Below are 21,958 nucleotides of genomic sequence, written 5' to 3' on the forward strand. Positions count from 1 at the left end.
CAGAAATTCAGAGTTCCGAGGAGAAAGCGAACGCACCATTAGCGAAACGGAAGGTAACATATCAAGCTAACGTTATCTTAAACATTTTATTTACCTACCGGAGCAGATTAAGATGAGGATGTCTCACTTAGATCATTGTCGCTGGTTTCATCATCACCCAGTTACCCATCACATTTAGTAAAGTGGACCCAAGCTTTAGCGTGCGTTCTTTCTACCATGCTGCTCTGTTTACAACTCTCTCTCAGCGACCGACGTAACGCTCTTGCGCATGCACAGCTGTCCAGGCATAAAGGACGGGTACAGAAATGAGGCACCATTTCAAATGACGTGAATCGGTGCTCAGTCGGTACTATGGAATTCAGTCGGTACCTTAAAAAGTACCGAATTCGGTACCCAACGCTATGTGTAAGTAATCTAAACTCATTTTGTTTAAGTAGAGTACTGATTAAACTTAATAACACAATTACAATGAGAAAGGACACAAAACAGCTCAGCTAACTAAGGATTAACAAGTGATGTTAACAGTTTAGAAACTTTTAAGTAATTAGAACAAGATCATTTGAGTTGAATCAAAATCTGCGTTTACAGTGTTGTAACAAAGTAATTAGACATTTCTGGAATACATATCCAATCTGCTTAATAAACATTATAACAGCTTCACATGGCATATTTCAATACAACATTTAACTGTAATAATACTGTTTAATGCTGTGAAATCCTAGCATTTTTTTGCTGTGTTGCTGTGATATTACAGACCTTGTTGTGATATAACAGCAGGATTTAGATTGCAGGATTTTACTGTACAGTAAGAGTTAAAGCTGTGAAATCAAAGGATACTATAGTTCTTACAGGTATTCACTGGGAGATTACAGGGAAAGTTGATTACAACAAGTTACTGTTACTTATTGGGGAATGCTGGTCATTTTTAACAGTGTAGGATAATAAACTGACAATTATTTCTAATTTTTATGGGAAACTAAATGCCACAACCATGTTATTTTTCATTCAACTGTACCAAATGTTTAGTACACATTAGGTGTTAGATAAGTAATTAATAAAATGTATTTATTTATTCAGTTTCTCAATCCCAGAAACACTGAAGAGTCGTGTATTAGACAGGGGCCACCAACTCCAGTCTTGAACGGCAAACATTCTCTAATATTTAGCCATTTTTGCTCTGGCCATATTTAAATGAAAGAGGTATTAACAGGCTTCTGCAGAACTGAGGCGGAGATTAAGCTATTTGATTCAGGTGTGTTGGAGCAGGATAAAGCAGGAAACCTGTAAAACATGCAGAATGGTAGGCATTGAGGACTGGAGGATTGCAGTTAGTGAGTTTGGTCTAAGCAGCATAATGTAAAAGAATGAAATGACTGTTTTTTTTCCTCCTCTGCACAAGACTAGTCTGCGTGAGATATGGTCTCAAGGTCTCATGCATTTGCTTCTAACCTGCTTATTTTCAGCTCAACAGAAGAATGAAGAATGAACTCTTTTCTTTTAATTAATCAAATAACTCTGTTTTAATAAAGCTAATCCAACCAAGTGTTAGTCAATAAATAATATGTGACCGATCTGTGAAATCAAAATATTAATTACTTTATTATAATCCTATAGAAATAATAAGTACTGTGACTTTAAGTGTTCCAACAGGACTCATTTCACGTAGCGTTAAAAGACATAACACATTACTTTCACTGATCCAATCAGAATCTGACAGATCTGACGGAGGCGTTTTGATGGTGTTTGGTAATTTTTCATTCGACCATAAACCATAACATCTTTAACGCCAGTGTTCCAAAGTGTTCCAGAGAACGTGTCGGCGTGGCCAATCCTGAACTAAACTCTTCAACCAAAAAGAACCAACGACAACCTGAAAAATTTGTTGCGATTCCAACTGCTGCAACAGTTCCTTTCAGAATGAAAGCTGAACCATCAAGACCCAGGTTCGGGTCTCACCAGACGCCAACAAATTGTCACGACCCGGAAGTAACTCACAGACTGGTCTGGTCAGCAACCGCCTGCTTCTCCTACCGGCTCGGTTCCAGAGAAGGTCAAGCTAGACCTCGACATTCCTGATCTAACGGGGACTTCCACCTGGGTAAGTAGACCAGCAAATGGCGTTGAATGTGTTTATGAACCTCCTAACCAAAGCGTAACGCGAAGACATCAGCTTCAGTTCCCGTCAGAACTAATCGCTTCTTCGGATTTGCTGGTTCTGAACAACATCACACGTCATCCCATTCACCATCTCATCCACCTTAGTTACACCATACATTTGGTGCTTAAAGTCAGTCTAGTTTAATTTGTTAGTAATAAAATTCTTAACTTTTAAACTTGACTCTCTCTCTTCTGTTGTCTCTGAGTGAATATGACGCTGTTATCTAATCCCTTCTTCAATCTTCTGGTTTAAATAACCTCACAGATCCACCAGGTGGATTTCATATTTTCTATGGAATCCTACGCCTTATGGCTTATTAAATAACATGTAATTTAAATCATTACAATAATTTCAATTATAGTGAAGCTCATTTAAATATTCTGTTATTATTAAATAATCAGTGACTTTGATACTTGTGGTAGAAAATGATTTTTTATTGGTTAGTGAGGCAGTGAGGTTGAAATGAAAATGATGTGCAGAGAGTTAGAGTGATTAGGGATAGGGATGGAAATATACTGACCAGTGCCACGTGTGTGATAGGATGATGGAAAAAGTTTGTAGAAGAGCTGATGAATAAGGAAAATGAGAGAGAAAGTAGAGTAGAAGTAACTGTTGTGGATCAAGAAGTAACCAAGATCAGTAAGGATGGATCTGTCATGATCTGTGTCCCTTCAACCCCTGTTGTGTTAGTGTTTTCCCTCCGTTTCCCTGGTAACCCTCACAGATGTCTGTAATCACAATCAGCCTCTGTCTCTGATTTAGTTATTAAAGAGTTTAAGTTATGTACCTGGCTGCCTTCTGTTCGTCTGAATTTGGATTGTCACCAACCGCACCAAATCATGACAGGGTTGAAGAAAGTTGGAAGAGGATGAAGATGGGAAAGGCAGTTGGTCCATGACATATCTGTGGAGATCTAGGGGAGGTGGCAATGGCGGTTTTGACTTGTTTGCTCAATAAGGTCTTGAGGAGTGACATTTAGCCTGAGGAACAGAGGAAAAGTGTCCTGGTGCAGAGTATGAGCAGCAGTTTCATGCCAAGACAGAGAAAAAGTACTAAAGATTATATGTGTGCAATAAGGATGCTGGTGGAGAAGGGAGCTGCAATGTCTTTGCAGATAGAGAGGAGCTGTGGCGCGTGAGGACTGGAGGTCTGGAGTGGTTGAGAGATTTGTCAGAGTCCGGGGGTGTTTCTCAATGTCAAGGCGCCTTGCTTGCAAGGACACTGTCTTTCCTTGGTTAAAGAAAATGATTAAATGGAACAGACGTGCATCACGTGACTGCGGCTTCCACGGCGGGTCACACAGTGTCACGTGACACGGGAGATAACGTTATATTTTATATGTATTAGTTTCATTATAAATACATAACGAGCCTTTTACTTTTAAATTGTGTATATGTTTATTAAATTAAATATATAAGTGAGTTACTACCCGCTAGCCACCAAAGCTGCAACTACTAAGCAACTAACTAACCATAGATCACTTCTTTGGATCTAAAAAAAACATTTGACTTACTTTTAAACTTGAAAATTGTCCCCGAGGTAGCTGCCGGCTTCTGATCCGCTGTCCTTTATGAAAATACTATGGTGTATTCTGGGTAATTTTTGACCAAGGCTAGGCTACAAGACACCTCCTGTGTATCCTCGCTCAGCTAGTTAAACGGCTAACAAACGGAGAACACACGCCTCGGTAGAACATGAACATTGGAATACGTCTTGGCGGCTCCCAATGACGTATCTCCTAGGCAACCGGGGTGGGGCCAAGACATCAAGGCAAGGTTCCTTGGCATTGAGAAACACCCCTGCAGAACATGTATGAGAGCTGTGAGACAGCAGTGAGACGTGAGACAGCAGTGAGACGTGAGACAGCAGTGAGCTGTGAGACGGCAGTGAGCTGTGAGACAGCAGTGAGACTTGAGACAGCAGTGAGCTGTGAGACAGCAGTGAGACGTGAGACAGCAGTGAGACGTGAGACAGCAGTGAGCTGTGAGACAGCAGTGAGCTGTGAGACAGCAGTGAGACGTGAGACAGCAGTGAGCTGTGAGACAGCAGTGAGACGTGAGACAGCAGTGAGCTGTGAGACAGCAGTGAGCTGTAAGACAGCAGTGAGCTGTGAGACAGCAGTGAGCTGTGAGACAGCAGTGAGACGTGAGACAGCAGTGAGCTGTGAGACAGCAGTGAGACGTGAGACAGCAGTGAGCTGTGAGACAGCAGTGAGCTGTGAGACAGTAGTGAGCTGTGAGACAGCAGTGAGACGTGAGACAGCAGTGAGCTGTGAGACAGCAGTGAGACGTGAGACAGCAGTGAGACGTGAGACAGCAGTGAGCTGTGAGACAGCAGTGAGACGTGAGACAGCAGTGAGCCGTAAGACAGCAGTGAGCTGTGAGACAGCAGTGAGACGTGAGACAGCAGTGAGCTGTGAGACAGCAGTGAGCTGTGAGACAGCAGTGAGACGTGAGACAGCAGTGAGCTGTGAGACAGCAGTGAGCTGTGAGACAGCAGTGAGCTGTGAGACAGCAGTGAGCAGTAAGACAGCAGTGAGCTGTGAGACAGCAGTGAGACGTGAGACAGCAGTGAGCTGTGAGACAGCAGTGAGCTGTGAGACAGCAGTGAGACGTGAGACAGCAGTGAGCTGTGAGACAGCAGTGAGACGTGAGACAGCAGTGAGACGTGAGACAGCAGTGAGCTGTGAGACAGCAGTGAGCTGTGAGACAGCAGTGAGCTGTAAGACAGCAGTGAGCTGTGAGACAGCAGTGAGCTGTGAGACAGCAGTGAGACGTGAGACAGCAGTGAGCTGTGAGACAGCAGTGAGACGTGAGACAGCAGTGAGCTGTGAGACAGTAGTGAGCTGTGAGACAGCAGTGAGACGTGAGACAGCAGTGAGCTGTGAGACAGCAGTGAGACGTGAGACAGCAGTGAGACGTGAGACAGCAGTGAGACGTGAGACAGCAGTGAGCTGTGAGACAGCAGTGAGACGTGAGACAGCAGTGAGCCGTAAGACAGCAGTGAGCTGTGAGACAGCAGTGAGCTGTAAGACAGCAGTGAGCTGTGAGACAGCAGTGAGCTGTGAGACAGCAGTGAGACGTGAGACAGCAGTGAGCTGTGAGACAGCAGTGAGACGTGAGACAGCAGTGAGCTGTGAGACAGCAGTGAGCTGTGAGACAGTAGTGAGCTGTGAGACAGCAGTGAGACGTGAGACAGCAGTGAGCTGTGAGACAGCAGTGAGACGTGAGACAGCAGTGAGACGTGAGACAGCAGTGAGACGTGAGACAGCAGTGAGCTGTGAGACAGCAGTGAGCTGTGAGACAGCAGTGAGACGTGAGACAGCAGTGAGCCGTAAGACAGCAGTGAGCTGTGAGACAGCAGTGAGACGTGAGACAGCAGTGAGCTGTGAGACAGCAGTGAGCTGTGAGACAGCAGTGAGACGTGAGACAGCAGTGAGCTGTGAGACAGCAGTGAGCTGTGAGACAGCAGTGAGCTGTAAGACAGCAGTGAGCTGTGAGACAGCAGTGAGACGTGAGACAGCAGTGAGCTGTGAGACAGCAGTGAGCTGTGAGACAGCAGTGAGACGTGAGACAGCAGTGAGCTGTGAGACAGCAGTGAGACGTGAGACAGCAGTGAGCTGTGAGACAGCAGTGAGCTGTAAGACAGCAGTGAGCTGTGAGACAGCAGTGAGACGTGAGACAGCAGTGAGCTGTGAGACAGCAGTGAGACATGAGACAGCAGTGAGCTGTGAGACAGTAGTGAGCTGTGAGACAGCAGTGAGACGTGAGACAGCAGTGAGCTGTGAGACAGCAGTGAGACGTGAGACAGCAGTGAGACGTGAGACAGCAGTGAGACGTGAGACAGCAGTGAGCTGTGAGACAGCAGTGAGACGTGAGACAGCAGTGAGCTGTGAGACAGCAGTGAGACGTGAGACAGCAGTGAGACGTGAGACAGCAGTGAGCTGTGAGACAGCAGTGAGACGTGAGACAGCAGTGAGCCGTAAGACAGCAGTGAGCTGTGAGACAGCAGTGAGACAGCAGTGAGCTGTGAGACAGCAGTGAGCTGTGAGACAGCAGTGAGACGTGAGACAGCAGTGAGCTGTGAGACAGCAGTGAGCTGTGAGACAGCAGTGAGACGTGAGACAGCAGTGAGCTGTAAGACAGCAGTGAGCTGTGAGACAGCAGTGAGACGTGAGACAGCAGTGAGCTGTGAGACAGCAGTGAGCTGTGAGACAGCAGTGAGACGTGAGACAGCAGTGAGCTGTGAGACAGCAGTGAGCTGTGAGACAGCAGTGAGCTGTGAGACAGCAGTGAGACGTGAGACAGCAGTGAGCTGTGCTGCAGGAGTGACAGAAGAGTTGAAGGTGGAGGTGGGAGTGCATCAGGGATCGGCTCTAAGCCTCTTTTTGTTAACTTTGCTGATAGATGATGTCAGAGATGACAATGTCTATGAGGAAAAGACAGGAAGCAGAACTGGAGGTTGTAGACCTTCTCTTTGAGAGTGACAAGGATGGAATGAGTCCATCAGAGGGACCACTCATGTTGGATGTTTTGGAGATAAAGTCAAAGAGAACAGACAGAGATGGTTTGGACATGTCCAAAGGAGAGCCAATGATGGTAAAGTGCCTGTATTTGTACAGCGCCTTCTTAGGGTTCTACAACCCCCCAAGGCACTTCACAACACAATCCGTCATCCACCCATTCACACACACACATTCACACGCTGGTGGTAATGAGCTACGATGTAGCCACAGCTGCCCTGGGGTGCACTGACAAAGGCGAAGCCTGCTGAACACTGGCCTCACCGGTCCCTCCGACCACCACCAGCAGAAAAGGTTGGTTAAATGTCTTGCCAAAGGACACAACAGCAGCTTCCTCTGTTTGGAGCTGAGATCAAACCTGCAACCTTCCAATTACTGGACAACCCGCTCTACCTCCTGAGCTGCTTTCCATGATCACGAAAGCAGAAGAATGCTGAGAGGAACAAGGACATTTGTGGATGTGGTGAAAGAGAACATGAGTTAGTTGGCGTGAAGGTAGAGGATGCAGATAGGACTAAATGGAGACAGATGATTGGCTGAGGAAACCCCTGAAGGGACACACTATAAGAGAAAGGAGAAGTAGTTTAGATACAATAGAACTAACTTCCTGTTTGTTTTAAACTGATCTCTTTTCAAATCAGCGTGTCAGCTGAACATCCTGTTGGTTTGAGGAGCCACAGAAACACCATCGCAGGTGTGTGTGTGTGTGTGTGTGTGTGTGTGTGTGTGTGTGTGTGTGTGTGTGTGTGTGTGTGTGTGTTTGCTAGGGTAGGTTATCGCTGGTGGCCATGTTGATGCTTTATCCTACAAACTAACAACTGCAATAGTTGCCAAAATAATCCATATTGGGTTGGTTTTAACCCAGCAGTCATTCATGTGTTTTGGTCTTCCAGTGCACTTTCAACTGAATTTCTGTATAACAACATTACTTTCTATGTCACAGAGTGTGAATGTGTGTGTGTGTGTGCGTGGGTGAATGACTGATTGTGTTGTGAAGCGCCTTGGGGAGCTTCTATGACCCTATGAGGCACTATGTACAGGCCATTTAAAAGGTTGTTCCAGCAGGTACGCTTGCCACAACTCTGTAGCAGCCAGCACACACACACACACACACACACACACACACACACACACACACACACACACACACACACACACACACACACACACACACACACACACACACACACACACACACACACACACACATAAAACATGCACATAAATATACTCCCATAATTACAGTGTACAGCCAAAGCATGTGTTGAGCTCATTGTTTCACAAAGATTTATGGGCTGTCAACACGCAACAGGATGCAATAAAAGCATAATTTTAGGAACCATAAGGCCCAGTCTTAAAATGTTGTTTTTCTCCCAAAAAAAAAAAAAAAGGATTCAGAAATCCCCCCTGGGAAAGTCTGAGAAGTGATTCCCTCTCCGCCGGTAGGGGGCAGCATTGCTTGAATTAAAAACCAAAAATAAAGGGGCAAGTCGCACACAAACACACACAAAGGGGGCACAGACATGGACATGATCAATTATGTGTCAAGCATTTCTTCCTGAATGAATGAATGGCTGAATGACTATAGGCTACCGACCGACTATTGTCCGCTGACACTGGAGACGAAGTTCTCATGCAGTTCATTATCCCGAAGGAGGACAAATAGAAAGAGACCCAAAGAGGCCATTAATCATCATTCCCTTGAGAGAGTAGGGGAAAAGAAGATAACTGTAATCCTGAGGAGAGAAGAGGAAAGATGAGTGGAGCAGAAATGTTCTCAAAAATTGAAATTATTCTAAAAACAACAGAGAAGTTAATGAGCTCAATAATGAGTTTATGATTTTCAGGACCTGCCATGTCATCCAGTGGAACAGGGGCAAAGTTCTGCTCATGTAAGCACACGCACACACACACACACACACACGCACGCACGCACACACACACACACACACACACACACACACACACACACACACACACACACACACACACACACACACAACTATCAGTATGACGAATAACTCAAAAGCCCTTTTCACTTTGGGTCGACGCCTGAGGCCGAGATGAGGGGGAGATGTGGCGGTCAACCGGGTCAGCCCCCCCCCCCCCCCCCCCCCCCCCACGTCCCCACACACATGCCTTCACTTCCTGCTTCCAAGTTCGGACAGAGCGCTGTGATTGGCCGCGGCGCGCTGTGGGCCGTCCCCCACCGCCTGCGCTCCCCCTCTGCTCCGGTTACAGTCGAGCTCGAGCTTGTTGCGAGCGCGCACACTGCACACCGGGAGCGCAGGTTGTTTTAGACGGTTCCTAAACAGGAGAACAAAATACACACACGCACCGGGACGGACATGTCGCTGAGCTGATTGAGAGCCAACCTTGAGGTCTAATCCTCCACCTTTTTTATGTCTTTATTTTTGGATGTGTCCGGACGGAATTTACGCACGCTGGCTGGCATGCCCGAGGTGGACCCCGCAGGAGTGCAACGCGCACGCTGAGAGCCCGGAGGGATATTTACAATAGAAACTCAATTCCTGTGCGAGGAAGAATAGCGAAGAGGGAGGAGGAGGAGTGAAAGATTACGCTGGAATGAAGAAGACCTCGAGATTCCTGGCGTGCTGCGGAGTTGTGACTGATGGATGAATGTGGTCATCTGTAGGCTAAATCGGGCGACAGGTACAGACACCAACGGGAGGGAGCTGTGACAAAAGACGCGGTGCTGAGCCTCGTCGAAAGCTTCTGCAATCTGGTTCATCAGGTCGCATCGTTGAGTTGAAAAAAGGAGAGAAAGAATCCAAGAGGGGCTGATTTGTGCCTCAGCCACAGGTCACACAGGACACCGCATCCAGAGCAGGGACAGCAGGCTCCTTCATCCGAATCAGCCAAGGACGCTGGATCTGGAGCAGATCTGTGAGCGGGGCATCAGGACATGTATCTGCTATCGAGCTCTCATGCTCCCGACTGATCTGAGCTCTGCTCCCCACCGGCCCAGGCGCAGATAAGGGTCCACCCGGGGCGTCCTGCCTGTCGCTCCGACTCTTCGGCTCCACACTCACCGGCTCTCTCCCTCCCTCTCCTTTTGGACAATCTATCAGCATGGCGGGACCCGGGTGTTGGAAGTATTACCTCTGGATGTTTATTTTAATATGCAGGTTGGCGCTGCCCACAGCCAAATCGCTGGAGACTATAATTTGGAGCTCGCAGAACCCCAAGTAAGTCTCGCGTTTCGTTTGTACAAGCAAACCCCGATGGGTGTATGTGTGCGCAATGAGAGGGGCTGAAAATACAGGGAAAAGTTCCCGTTATTGTGTGGAAGCGGTAAGAAATGTTTGTTAAACATGAAAAATATGATAATTTGTGTGTTTAAAGCAACAGCGCAGAAGGGGATTTCCCAACACCGAGCTTATTCCAACCCGAGCAGGCCTCACCTTAATCACAATAATGAATGCTTAATTATAGGCGTTTATTCCAGACGCCTTTTATTTTCAAGCTGATGGCAAATAGGTGCGAGTCTGAGGAGCTGCGAGAGTTTGTTCCATGTGGTGTTTTTAGCTGACAGCGACAAGTCGAGTAAACCTTATGAGTGTGTCAAGGTGAAGCTTGGCTTGTTTCTGCAAAAAGAACCAAAACTCAATACGAAGTAGGCCACACTGCCTCTCAGGTCTCCAGTCTGCACGCCACAAAGGTTTCGCTCCTGAGAAATGCTAAAATCTTTCCTGTAACGACTCTGGCTGGGTATCAAGCTTCTCTTTTAAAACTGAGGCAAGTTTCTCACACATGCAAGTCGCAGAAATAAAAAAAGGGGGAAAAAATCACATTATTTCCACTAAAACAAGCAGTGTGTGCCCAGACTTCTGATAATAGATTATGCTCTGGCAACAATTATCACCCACTTAGACATTACTCCTGCATTAGCATGATGTTGGAAAGCCATTCATGAGAGAGGGGGAGAAATAAACAGCAACAATAATAATAAAAAAAAAAAGCAGTGTGTGTGTGACTGTGTGTGCATGAGGAATGAGCTGACCTTCATTTGAGCTCCCAGCATGCAGCAGAGGGGACTGGAGAGCAGCTCTGTCCAGCTTCTAACTAGAACTTAGTCATTCAAGTGAATCCATGATTTATCCCCAAATGTCAGCTGTCATAGGGGCTCGTTGTGCAGTCAGAGAGTATGAATACTGCTGCAATGTTCATTGGAGTGTGTGTGTGTGTGTGTGTGTGTGTGTGTGTGTGTGTGTGTGTGTGTGTGTGTGTGAGGCTGGGGCTCTAATGGCAAAAACTACGGCCCATCAGCTTTTATTTGACTGTGGCAGCAGAGGTAGTGGGACGTTCAGTGCCATCAGACAAATATATATATTTTACGCACGCACGCGCGCGCGCACACACGCACACACACGCACTAAAACAGAACTGAAAAGAGGTGAGGCATTCATTGATTGATGATTTCACCTGGAGGTAATGCCTCAGAAGGTTACCATGCTGGTTTTTTTTCCTGTTTTGGGGGAAAATTGGAAAATCATTTCCCCATCTGTTCCCCACCCCCTCCACCTCTTTCCTTCCCTGCTCCCTGTAAAAAACCAAGCCCCCACAATGCCGCTCAGAAAATGGTCCCATCCCGGAAGTAAGAAAAATTGCAGTTCCACCCTCATCCGCTGGGGGCTGGTGCCAGAAGCGAGCAAATCCTCATTGACTCCCATGTTAAAAATGCCGATTTCACAGCAGAAATAAACATGTTTACAGCCTGGTGCCAAAACATGTTTTTTGTCTAAATTATCTAGTTTATACTCATGACAACTCTGAGGGGGGTGAATTTTTTTCTCACTCTTCTGTTTAAGTGTATTGAAAGCCTAAAATTCTGTATAATTAATGAGCATCCGACACACGTGACCGCCGCCTCAGACCCACGTGACCACAGAGCTAGCTCCGTGGAAAGGCCTCAGTACAGCCTCGGTCTGGCTTGGAAACTGCTCCGGCATTTTGAGTCTCTGTGTTTGTGTATTCTTCTTTGGATATTATTGGTGCAATTGTTGGACAAAATGACTTGCAGTGGTATTAATTGCACTAATAGAGCGTCCAAGGAGTCTCCACTTCATTTTTTTCGGTAAGTTAAAATCTATATTCGTATTTTATGTCACTGCTACCTTTAAACTAGCTGAGTTTACCGAAGTAGCTAGCTAACTATCAGATTAACATGTAGCATGTACTGTTTAACCATGAAATTTAAATGTAAAATACGGTAAAATAATTAATAGGGCATATTTAGATGGGTAATAGGGTAAAACCCAGTGCATTTAAGATAAAAATGGGTTGAAATATGACGGAGCGCTAAGAGGGAGACTTCTGTGTCCATTCTTCCATCCGGTAATCCCCAGCGGTCAGGCCGGGCAGCCTGGACGATCCGGCGCCTATTTGCTGCGCCTAGCTGCTGCGCGGTCTGACCGCTCGTGGAGTTTTTCATGTCTGACTTTAACCGCATCTAATACTGTATTACGGCGTGAGCGCAACAGCGACAACTTAATATCGATGTGTAAGCAGCCTGAGTGGTAGGGTGTTTTCATCTGAACCCTCCAGCAGGCTATGCTGCACTATTGACGTGTTAGCGCGCGGCGCTAACAACTTAGCAACGTGACATGTCTCTGAGAAAGCGTAAAACACGGACGCTTCTTCTGAAGCGGAAAATAACACCTCTTCTTAAGCAGAGCAGGATGTCGCCTCGGCTCGTTCACGGCCGAGCCGGACTGAGCTCGATAACATTGACCAAGCACAGCCACTGGGCCGTTGTAGCTGCCACCAGGCCTGCTGAAGGAACTCCTGCGGGTTTCATCAGACTCGTAAAGTTTCTTGTTTTTGCTGGGGATTTCTGTATTTTACCGCTCCCTCCTGCAGTCTTCCCCTATTAAAATTTAAAATGTGTAACTTTATGTATTGTGATGAATGACTAATATTCATGTTAAACTGAAACGTTAGGCATTTAGGGGGAAAAACAAAATAATAAACATTATACAGATGTCAAATAAATCAAACTGTAATTAAACTATATATTTTCAAAGTCATATAGACAGCATGATGGTTTGTGTGATCCGCGCGGTTTCACTTACACCCCTTTAATGATCAGGCTGTTTTTTATTATTTTTATCAGCTGATAGCAGTTAAAATTATGGTAAAAAATAATTTTATCTGTTTTTGATAACTTAATGCCCAGGAAGAGCATCTTCCTGGGCATTAAATATAACCCAAATGTTTTATTATGAGCAGATCTGATGAAGGTTTAGACAAGCAGTCTGCAAAGTAAAACTTGTTTAGAGTCCAAACTCTTACTAAAGCTTTTGAAAAGAAAAAATGGTTGAATTTTGAGAAATATCCACAACAGGGGAGCGAGACCTCTGAAAAATGTATATTTTCTCTGAATTCATAGAATAATGTGAAGATTCTGGGAAAAGTTGGGATTCTGAGATTAAAACGTAAATCTTTCTAATCATAATTCTGGCAGTTTTTGTGTCCTTCTGCTGTGGAAAGTTGTGCAACATGAAGATACTGAGAAGATGCTTACAACCTGTATTTTTATTCCATCCATAAATAAAATCATGAGCTATTTTTTTAATCCAAATTTGATCCAAAGGGCCATCGTTGGTTCCAGACCCGTTCTAGAACATTCCTCTAATCTTAAAGTCATCATCAGTTTCTTCCTTTTAACAAATATTTATTTGTTCAAATATTTAATATTTATAACTGGAATATTTGTTCCTCCCTCTCCCACTGCAGTTAGTCCTGTCCTGCAACCCTGTTTTTGCAGCTTAGTGAAGCCAACCATCACTAACCGGGGGGTGGTTTTGGACCCAGAGATGCGGATGGACTCCCACATTAGCCAGGTGGTTAGATCCTGCTTTTCCCGGCTTCGCCAGCTACCAAAGATGAAGTCCATCCTGAAAGACGTGTCATATTTTCTCCCCAAGCTGGACCTGACCGTCATGTATCGGTCCAAAATAGTGTGATGATATTGTGTTTTTGTACATAACAGACTTTTTAACAGACAAATTTGTCGCATTCTCCTACACCTCTTCACGGGCTCGCCACAGTAAATATTCTATTTGGCAAGAGATAAACTTTATTGTATTTATCCTAGTGAATCTATAATTAAACGGGTAAACTAGTAGTAGCACATCCAACATCAAAGAAAGTAAAATGTTATTATCAGGAGAGGGAGAATGTTTAAGTGGTTAGCAGCAGTGTGCTAGCCGATGGCCCCCTCCATGAGGCCACCACAGCTCAACAGAACATCGTTGTAGCTTCTTCTGGGGAGAAAAACACTTAGAGAGAAAATAAAGTTAACAGCTGAAATAGCAGGAAATAATACAGTTAAAGAGCAGATTGTAGAAGAAAGAAACCCCTGGGTTAAACTGGTCTGTCTACTGCATAATGCTGAACTCTAACATGTGTCCTAAGGGAAGGACCTGATTGGTGTCCAGAACCTGCTGAAGAAGCACCAGGCTCTGCAGGCTGAGATCACAGGTCATGAACCTCGCATCAAGGCTGTCACCCAGAAAGGAGAGACCATGGTGGAAGAAGGTAGAGCAGGTCTGGTCCTGACATGTTTCTGAGGTGTCTGCAGGTTCTGGCTCACTTTTTTTGGGTCCAGGTCACTTCGCTGGTGAGGAAGTGAAGACTAAACTGTGGGAGCTTCATGGACGTTGGGACACGCTGAAGGCCAAGGCGTCCCAGAGGAGGCAGGACCTGGAGGACTCTCTGCAGGCCCAGCAGTACTTTGCGGATGCTAATGAGGCCGAGTCCTGGATGAGGGAGAAGGAGCCCATCGTTGGAAGTCCAGACTAAGGGAAAGACGAGGACTTGGCCGAGGTATGGAAGTCCCTTCCTGAGAAACTCCAATCGCTTTTCTTTGCTCTCTTTCCAGTCCTTCATAATTAGTGTTTCTGTATTTGGCATTTCCTTCGGTTGTCTACCAGACGTCGTTGCTCGTTTAAGCGTCTCATGGGTTAGGAGTAGAAGTGCTGGCCTCGCACAGGAAGTGATGACAAACGTGTTCCCGTCGCTCTTATTTCAAACGGTTTACAAGCTGTGATGTGTGTTCCCGCTGCAGAGCAGCCATGACACGTGGCAGCCGGCAGAAGGCTCACGCTTTTCCACTAAACACCCGCAGAGCTACGTCTGCGGTGAACTGAGCAGGGTTTGTTTTACGGTGGCGGATCCGATTGGACCATCGCTGCGAGAAAGCTCCACTTGTGTCAGACGAGCTGAAGGTTCTGATGTTCTGCTCCACAGGCTCTCCTGAAGAAGCACGAGGCCCTGATGTCGGACCTGTCGGCTTACGGCAGCAGCATCCAGGCCCTGAAGGAGCAGGCCCAGTCCTGCAGGGTGAGTTCAGAACCCTCGGCCCGTCAGAACATTCTTATACACCACGTTCTAACACCAGACCTGTTAACCCGACAGCAACAAGGTGATCAGCAGGTGCTTTTGTCCTGCAGGACCTGAAGGCCAATGAGTCCCGCCTGAGGGACATCAACAAGGTGGCATCTGAACTGGAGTCAGAAGGTCTGATGGCTGAGGAGGCTCCTATGGTTCAGGCTCAGGTGAGCGTCACCTGTCTGCAGCAGCTGGTCCCTCTCACTTCCTGGTTTAACTCTGCTCGTCTCTGTTTGTAGCAACAAGAACATCTGGGTTCTGCTCCTGGAAAGGTGCGTGTTGTCCTCCGCCTCCACCAGAACCAGACGTGGTGTTTATGTTACCACTCATTTGTTTGTTTACAGGATGAAGCCGACTCTAACACGGCGTCACCCTGGAAGGTGAGTTCATTCAGCTGATCAGAGGTCACCTCTGATGGCAGCAGTCACGGCCGACCGTGCTGACATCACACAGGAATTCAGGTGACCCGGCAGGCACCAGGTTTTGGTGAAAGTGGGGACATGTCAGCTGGTTGCCATGGCTAGTTATCTTTATGCATCTGTATGACTGCTGACTGGTGTGTTTCCTGTGACCTTTGACCTCAGACCGTACGGTTGGGCGTTCAGACGACGGCTAACTTTAATTCCATCAAGGTAAGAGGAAGCTCTTCCCTTCCTGTCTGAGCGATCCGTCTCCAGGTTTCTTCGTCCGGCGTCCAGCCCGCTGGCGTCCACCTTCATCTCACCTTCATCTCATCTCACTTCATTTATAGTGCAATACTTTCACATTATCATTTTCCCACACTTCTGTATACCTGTATTTTGTTGTTTTTCAATAAAGAATGACAAATTATTTAAGTTTGGTTTTTGTTGCACACAAATATATATCTGTAAAAAATATCTACAAAGCTAATGTTTACATAACAAGTACGATTGGGTTTTGCAATACGGCACTCAAGTTTATTTTAGTAAGATTTTCAAACCAAGTAAAGTTAGTAAAGAACACATTTCTATTGTCTGCTAAGAAACTGTTGGGATTTAAAATGGGCCTGTTGTACAAATAACTTGTAAATGATTATTCCTCACTTTTGTCTTAACCAAAGAAATTCAAGTAATTGAGCAAAAACATTTATTTTTAACACTACAGTTTATAAAACAGGGCGCAAAGTGTCGGCACATGTATGTATGTCGATGGTCCGCCCCAACCAAACCAAGAGACAGACGTCAGGGAGGCCAAGGTTGTCTCTGCAGCTCTCTGGGCACCACGCCTCACTCAGCTGTCTCCAATGATCCAAATGGCTATGGAGGAAAAAATAACAGGTTTGGCCTAGCTGTTTAAAGTACAAAACCATTCATGAAGTGGTCAAGACAAGTACTTGGAACTTACACGCTGCGTTGTGTAGCTGACGTTGGAGACACACAGGCTGCCATGGTGACCTTTTAATAGATCTAAGAAAAAAATGTAATAAAAGAATGAAACTTAAAAACTCCCAGACCTCATGTCATATTTACTCATCAGCTATGGCTGATTTGTTTGGATCACAGTGAGTTACACTAATTCTAATATATTTTTATTTCTATTATACATACATACTTTTTAACTGTTATTTTCACATGACTGTTATCAGGCTCTCTTGTTCTGGTTCTCATGATAATCCCGTGTCTTCCAGTAAGTTATCTTGTGCTTACTTCATCTGTATAATGTCTCTTTACTTTTGGTAAATTGTACTGAGTCCAGAATAAAGGCTAGTTGGCTGTACAAGATACAAACAAGTATTACGTTTTGGAAATATATGAAACACCGCCAGCATCTGTTAGAGCCTGTGGCGGGGTGCTGAGGGCCGGCTCCAGCCCAGGAATGAGCTCTACACGCCGGCCGGGAGGGTTTGAAACACCGCCATCCTCTCCTCTGCTGGCTGTAAATTCTGTTATGGTTACCGGTGCTTGTGTTGCAATGTGAAACGCTTGGTCTCAGATTTTGTAAGAAAGATAATAAAATGTCCCCCCAAAATACGACTTAAATATATTTTCTCTTCTTCATGATACATTTAATGGCTGGTGCGACTCAGGAGTGATAGCGCCAAAAAAAACTACTGAAAACTTGCTCAAAGCAAAATGTTTTCATTACTGAAATAAATTATAAACTTACCGATTTAAAACTTTTTAATACAGGTACTTCTCACGAACAGGCGCAGAAAACCTCCACCTAAACTCCGTGTAAGGTTCAGGTCGATGGGTGTTCCAGTTAGCTCCGGTTGGGTTGAAGCTAGGTGGCTACATCCGTTAGCTCGGCTCCCACCTCCGCTTTAGCTTTGGGTTAGCCAGGGTTAGCTTCAGGTTAGCTCGTAGCTAGTTCGCCTGGGTGTCGTCACTCGAGCCCAGCCTTACAGCCACACCCTCAGTGCCTCCTCTCTTCCCTTTTATGGAATTGTCTGGGCTGGACGGAACCTGTGACACGGTCAAAATGGCGGTGGTGGACACCTCCCATTATGGACAGATAACGTGAAATTGAAGCCTATGGAATCGAATTGTCCAGTATATGTACAGTCTATGTAAAAAACCCATGCCGGCTGAATGTTTCATAAAGTTCACAGTGGAACAATAATGCATTCTGCAAACTGTTCTCTGGAGCTAATTATCCTGCTGCTCTGCGCTTTGAAAACAACAGACAATCATCTCACTGTGTTCGGAGTACTTTACAATAACACAAAGAGACAAACCTGTTTTTCCTCTGAATCCTATCAATCAGCACAGGAGGGTGTGTGTGTGTGTGTGTAGCTGCACAGGGATCAGCATCATCTCCATCTCTGCTCTGGACTCAAATTGCTCCACAGTGATAAGAATAAGAGAAACCTACAGAAAAGTACAGCATGCTATCTGCTGACTTATCTAGATTTATGATGTCTCACTTCCTGTTCCTGCTTTGGGGAGCTCTGCTGCCTCTATGCTAATAAATGAATCCCTGCATGCACATGAAAATATAGCAACACCATGCACCTCCCTACAGGCTGAGTTATGAGGCACAGTAGTGGGGGACCAGCAGGCTTGGACCACTGTGGAGTGTGTTATTATTATTGTTTTTCTTACCGCTCCTAATGTGCATGTGCAAGTCCTGCATGGATGTTCGTGTGAGGATGCAATCACTCCAGCACAGGCATTATCAATGACTGGAGCTTGCTTAATTGATTTCCTCCCAGCGTGCTTGAACAGCCAACATACATCACCGCCACGCAGCGCTGACTTGAAAGAAAAATAATAGGACGAAACACTCTTGAGTAGCTGTTGGGCTGCGGGATGAAGCACAGCTTTTTGATATTTAATTTGACGACGCAGGATGAGCGTGCGGCTGAAAGGGAGACGTCTTGGTGCATCAGCTTAAAGAAGCGTAGATGTGATCAGAAACAAATGGGATTAGTCCTCATTCAGCTGAGTGGGATTACTCCAGAAAATGTCACTTTGTTATGACTAATCACGTCCCGTCGGTTTGGATACAGCAAACACACACACACACACACACACACACACGCTGTCCTCAGGGACGCTGATGCCAGTTTAATGATAACCTGACCAGGTTGCTGTAAGCGGCTCCTGTCCGTCCTCAGCTAATATTTACCTCATGACCTGTGGCTGCCTCGGCCTGGTTGCAGCAGACCAAGAGACAAACACCATGATGAAACACACACACACACACATGCACGCACGCACACACACACTGGTTTGAACTCCTCTTTGTGGCGAGGAAACAGTCCCTCTTTTATTTTGACTTTTGCTGGTTTTTGAGCTTCCCAGAAGAACACGGTTACATATTTTAACAGAAGAACTCTGTTGGTAGCAGCCGTGCGAGTCCACTGCTGCTGTGGGTTTTTCTGCTGCTTCAGCGGCCCGTCGACCTCACGGGTTCGGGTATAGCAGTGGCTTTGAGAGGAAGCTGAACTTGATTAGTTCTCTGATATTCATCAAACTTCTCCCAGACCAGAACAACACAAACACCGCCGTCCTTCAAGGGCGTTCAGAGATGACGTGGCACCATGTTTATTGATCTTGATGTCCTGGAACAACTTACTGTCAGTTTGTTTTTTAATATCTTTCTTTCAAATAGAATCATTACGAGAGGTTTTTTGTTTTGTTTTACGAGTTAAAAAAGCATGTTTTCCTTTATCTTTGATTTAAAAAAGCTGCTTTTTCCAAAGAAAACAATTTGTTCCCTGAACCTTTCACACGTCTGAGATCCAGTATGATGACATTTTTAATGTAACAGGGATTTCAGTAGCTGGTTTAAAACAAAACAATAGAAAAACAAGCACTGCTGCAGGGAAACTGCAACCTGTTGAACGAGAACCGGATGACACGTAGGGGACAAGATGACGAACAGGAAGAAGTCAGATGGGTGCGGGGTCATGGGCCTCCTCCTGCTTGCTGCCTTTTACCACTTTTTGCGATGCGCACCTTCCCTCTCTTTGCCTCCCAGTGTCCTGTCCCCCCCCCCCCCCTCCCTTTCTCCCCCCTTCGGACTGTGATCGTGTTTCCCTCTGATAGAGATCTCATTACACACAGAGAGGGCTTAGAGCCCAAGTCCCCACTCAGAGAGGTCCAGAGACGTTCCGACCAATAAGAAATACCTCTGCAAAGCAACTGGCCCTCGGTCCTGTAAATGCACCCTGTGTCTCACCATGAGGACAGCTGCGTTTTGTGTGTGTGTGTGTGTGTGTGTGTGCCGACGTGGACTGTTGTTTCAGCGGTGTGCAACGACAGATTCTTCATTTGGTTATCTACATGAGGCACCTGGCCTCCGAAAGGCAGCAGCAGCAGCGCTAGGAGGTGTGTGTGTGTGTGTGTGTTCAGGTTATTTCAGGGGAAAAGTGCAGCATTTTCATTCATCTTTCTTCTCCCTCCAGATGGGCTCACTTTATCCACCGGTGGCTTGGCTGCCTCGTGGCTGAAAGCTGATCATTCTGTCTTTCCCGTGCCACCGATGCATTCGTTTCTTTAAATTCGAGCACATGAAAACCGAGCTGCATTCGCACAACGCGGGGCGAGTTGGATTGCGGAATTTTTTTTTTCCGCCTGCACGAGTTTCCAACTGGTTCTCATGACTCAACGACAGCTCCAGTTGGTATTCTTTCAAGGCGGCAATGAATCACGAGGAAGAATGGGCGAGGGTTGCCAGGATCAGTCAGTCAGTATCACCAAAACAATCAACAAAAACTTGGCTTATCAAAACAAACGATAGCAGTAATAAAAATCCATCAGCCTGCCTCAAATGCTGCCGAGTTATTTCCATGGATGTTTCTGTTTTCAAACGTTGGCACCACTTTCAGTCGTTTTTGTTCATTTGACACAGAAATCTTGTACAATTACTGCGGCTGTCAGTAAATACAATCGAATAAAAACAACAGATTATTCTAATTTTCATAAACTGTCATTTTTTCTTTCATTCTCTAAAATAACCATTTGTAAATTAGAGACTGACTTTATTTGCTCAGTTTTCCCTGATGTTCCCAAATTACCCATGACTCACCAAGTTGAAGATATAAGTGACAGAAATAAAAATATCATCATTAAATCACATTTTATACAGAAATGCACCGGTTCTTAGCTCTGTAAATTATGTATGAAAATCCTGGACAACAAAACCTAATTTACGCAAACATTTTACAAAAATGTTCATTTCTTATGCGTAATGAGGGATTTTAGAACATTTTCCACACATTCTTTAAATTTTAACCTACTTTTCCACACGAGCTCCAACGTGAAAACATGATGATTTATCTGTAAGAGTGATTTTTTTATTCTTGTGCAGCTCTTGTGACCTTTAACTCTGATGCATCTTAAAAAAAATATAATTAACAAAACTTTTTTTTTCTTTTATTTCCCAAAAAATTCAGAGTCTCTTAAAATTTCTGGCAGTAAAAACTCCCACCTGGCAGATCTATTAGTCTGAATTCACAACCTGGGAAGAAGTCGGATTTTTTTATTGCTGTTTGGCAACGGTGCGTTCACAGACCTGGTTAAAAAAATCAGATTTTTGAGTTTGCGCTTAGTCAGTCCTGCAGTAAAACTATAAACAGGTAATCATGTTTCATAGCTCTTGAGCAAACACTCGGAGAACCTTTGGAATTAGCTCCCCAGACTCAGGCGTGACACTTCATGAGCTTAGCGTGTCTGCGGTGAGTCACTGAAAGCTCTGACAAACCGTGCAAACACAGCTCATTACTCAAGAACTCTTTGCGGGCAAAATCCCATTAATTTAAGTTTTAAATGAGCTCAAACAATCACAGTTACTGGATTTTTGTTGCTGTTTTCTGCAGTAGCTGCAAATCTAATTACATTATATATGAGCTAGAGATGACCGTTGACTTTGTTTGTTTTCGTGGAGTCCTGCTGCTCCATTGGGAGACTTGTGTGAAAGTCTTTAAGAGCATGGATGTGAGTGATAGCCGGAGAGTGCGTGCGGTTGCCCCATTGTCCTTTGTCCAGCCACAGTGGAGCACTAAGGAAGTGTCGGGAGTGTGCCAGTGTGCTCCTGTGAAAGTGTCGAGGGCCGAGTGTGGAGTGGCTGAACAGTGGCTGCCTTACAGGCTGTTAGCGACCCAGCTTTATTAGATGGCGGCCCGGCTGGCAGGAACCAGGAAGTTCCCATCAGCTCCGGCTCTGCCCAGCATAGATGCAGGCGTTGGTGCTGGAAACGTTCCCTTTGGATTTCTTCTGCTCGATCCACCTCGCCTCGCCTCGCCTCGCCTCGCCTGCACGTTTAGCTGAATCAAGTAAAAAAAGAAAAACTGAAGGGATGCAGAGTTACAGGAAGTGCAGAAAAAAAGTTGAATGGGCAAAGTCTGCCTTTTGTTTGCTGTCTTATGTCTTTTGCATAAGAGCAGTTGAAAATAA

At 45.4% G+C, this 21,958-nt stretch overlaps 2 protein-coding genes and 1 long non-coding RNA gene across 6 annotated transcripts in view; 2 read left to right on the top strand and 1 right to left on the bottom strand.

Moving 5' to 3' along the window:
* Positions 1 to 9,559: 9,559 nt before the first annotated feature.
* The window catches only part of efnb1 (ephrin-B1), an 85,751-nt gene continuing 73,352 nt past the window's right edge, over positions 9,560 to 21,958 (top strand). Inside the window, exon 1 of the mRNA XM_015945205.3 lies at positions 9,560 to 9,889. Coding sequence (XP_015800691.1) covers positions 9,774 to 9,889 — 116 coding nt within the window. The 5' untranslated portion in view covers positions 9,560 to 9,773. The remainder of the gene's footprint in view (positions 9,890 to 21,958) is intronic.
* Positions 11,602 to 15,926, top strand: LOC139063402 (spectrin alpha chain, non-erythrocytic 1-like). Of its 4 annotated transcripts, none has more exons than XM_070545326.1 (8): positions 11,636 to 11,778; positions 13,440 to 13,546; positions 14,121 to 14,243; positions 14,314 to 14,531; positions 14,955 to 15,047; positions 15,158 to 15,262; positions 15,335 to 15,475; positions 15,680 to 15,926. In XM_070545326.1, exons 5-8 carry the CDS (start codon positions 14,982 to 14,984, stop codon positions 15,755 to 15,757), a joined length of 390 nt encoding a protein of 129 aa, XP_070401427.1. In that variant the 5' UTR covers positions 11,636 to 11,778; positions 13,440 to 13,546; positions 14,121 to 14,243; positions 14,314 to 14,531; positions 14,955 to 14,981; the 3' UTR covers positions 15,758 to 15,926. The 4 variants fall into 4 exon arrangements, with proteins under 4 accessions (XP_070401793.1, XP_070401427.1, XP_070401994.1 ...); XM_070545893.1 differs by lacking the exon at positions 11,636 to 11,778 and having other exon boundaries at positions 13,392 to 13,546; positions 15,335 to 15,367; positions 15,440 to 15,475; XM_070545692.1 differs by lacking the exon at positions 13,440 to 13,546 and having other exon boundaries at positions 11,602 to 11,778.
* On the bottom strand, positions 16,189 to 17,423 carry LOC139063644 (uncharacterized). The gene is made up of 3 exons (XR_011517039.1): positions 17,223 to 17,423; positions 16,461 to 16,522; positions 16,189 to 16,372 (listed from the first exon to the last, which is right to left on the bottom strand). It is a non-coding gene; the product is annotated as an uncharacterized lncRNA (long non-coding RNA).

Source organism: Nothobranchius furzeri, chromosome 1, assembly GCF_043380555.1.
Source record: "Nothobranchius furzeri strain GRZ-AD chromosome 1, NfurGRZ-RIMD1, whole genome shotgun sequence".
Classification (NCBI taxonomy): Eukaryota; Metazoa; Chordata; class Actinopteri; order Cyprinodontiformes; family Nothobranchiidae; genus Nothobranchius; species Nothobranchius furzeri.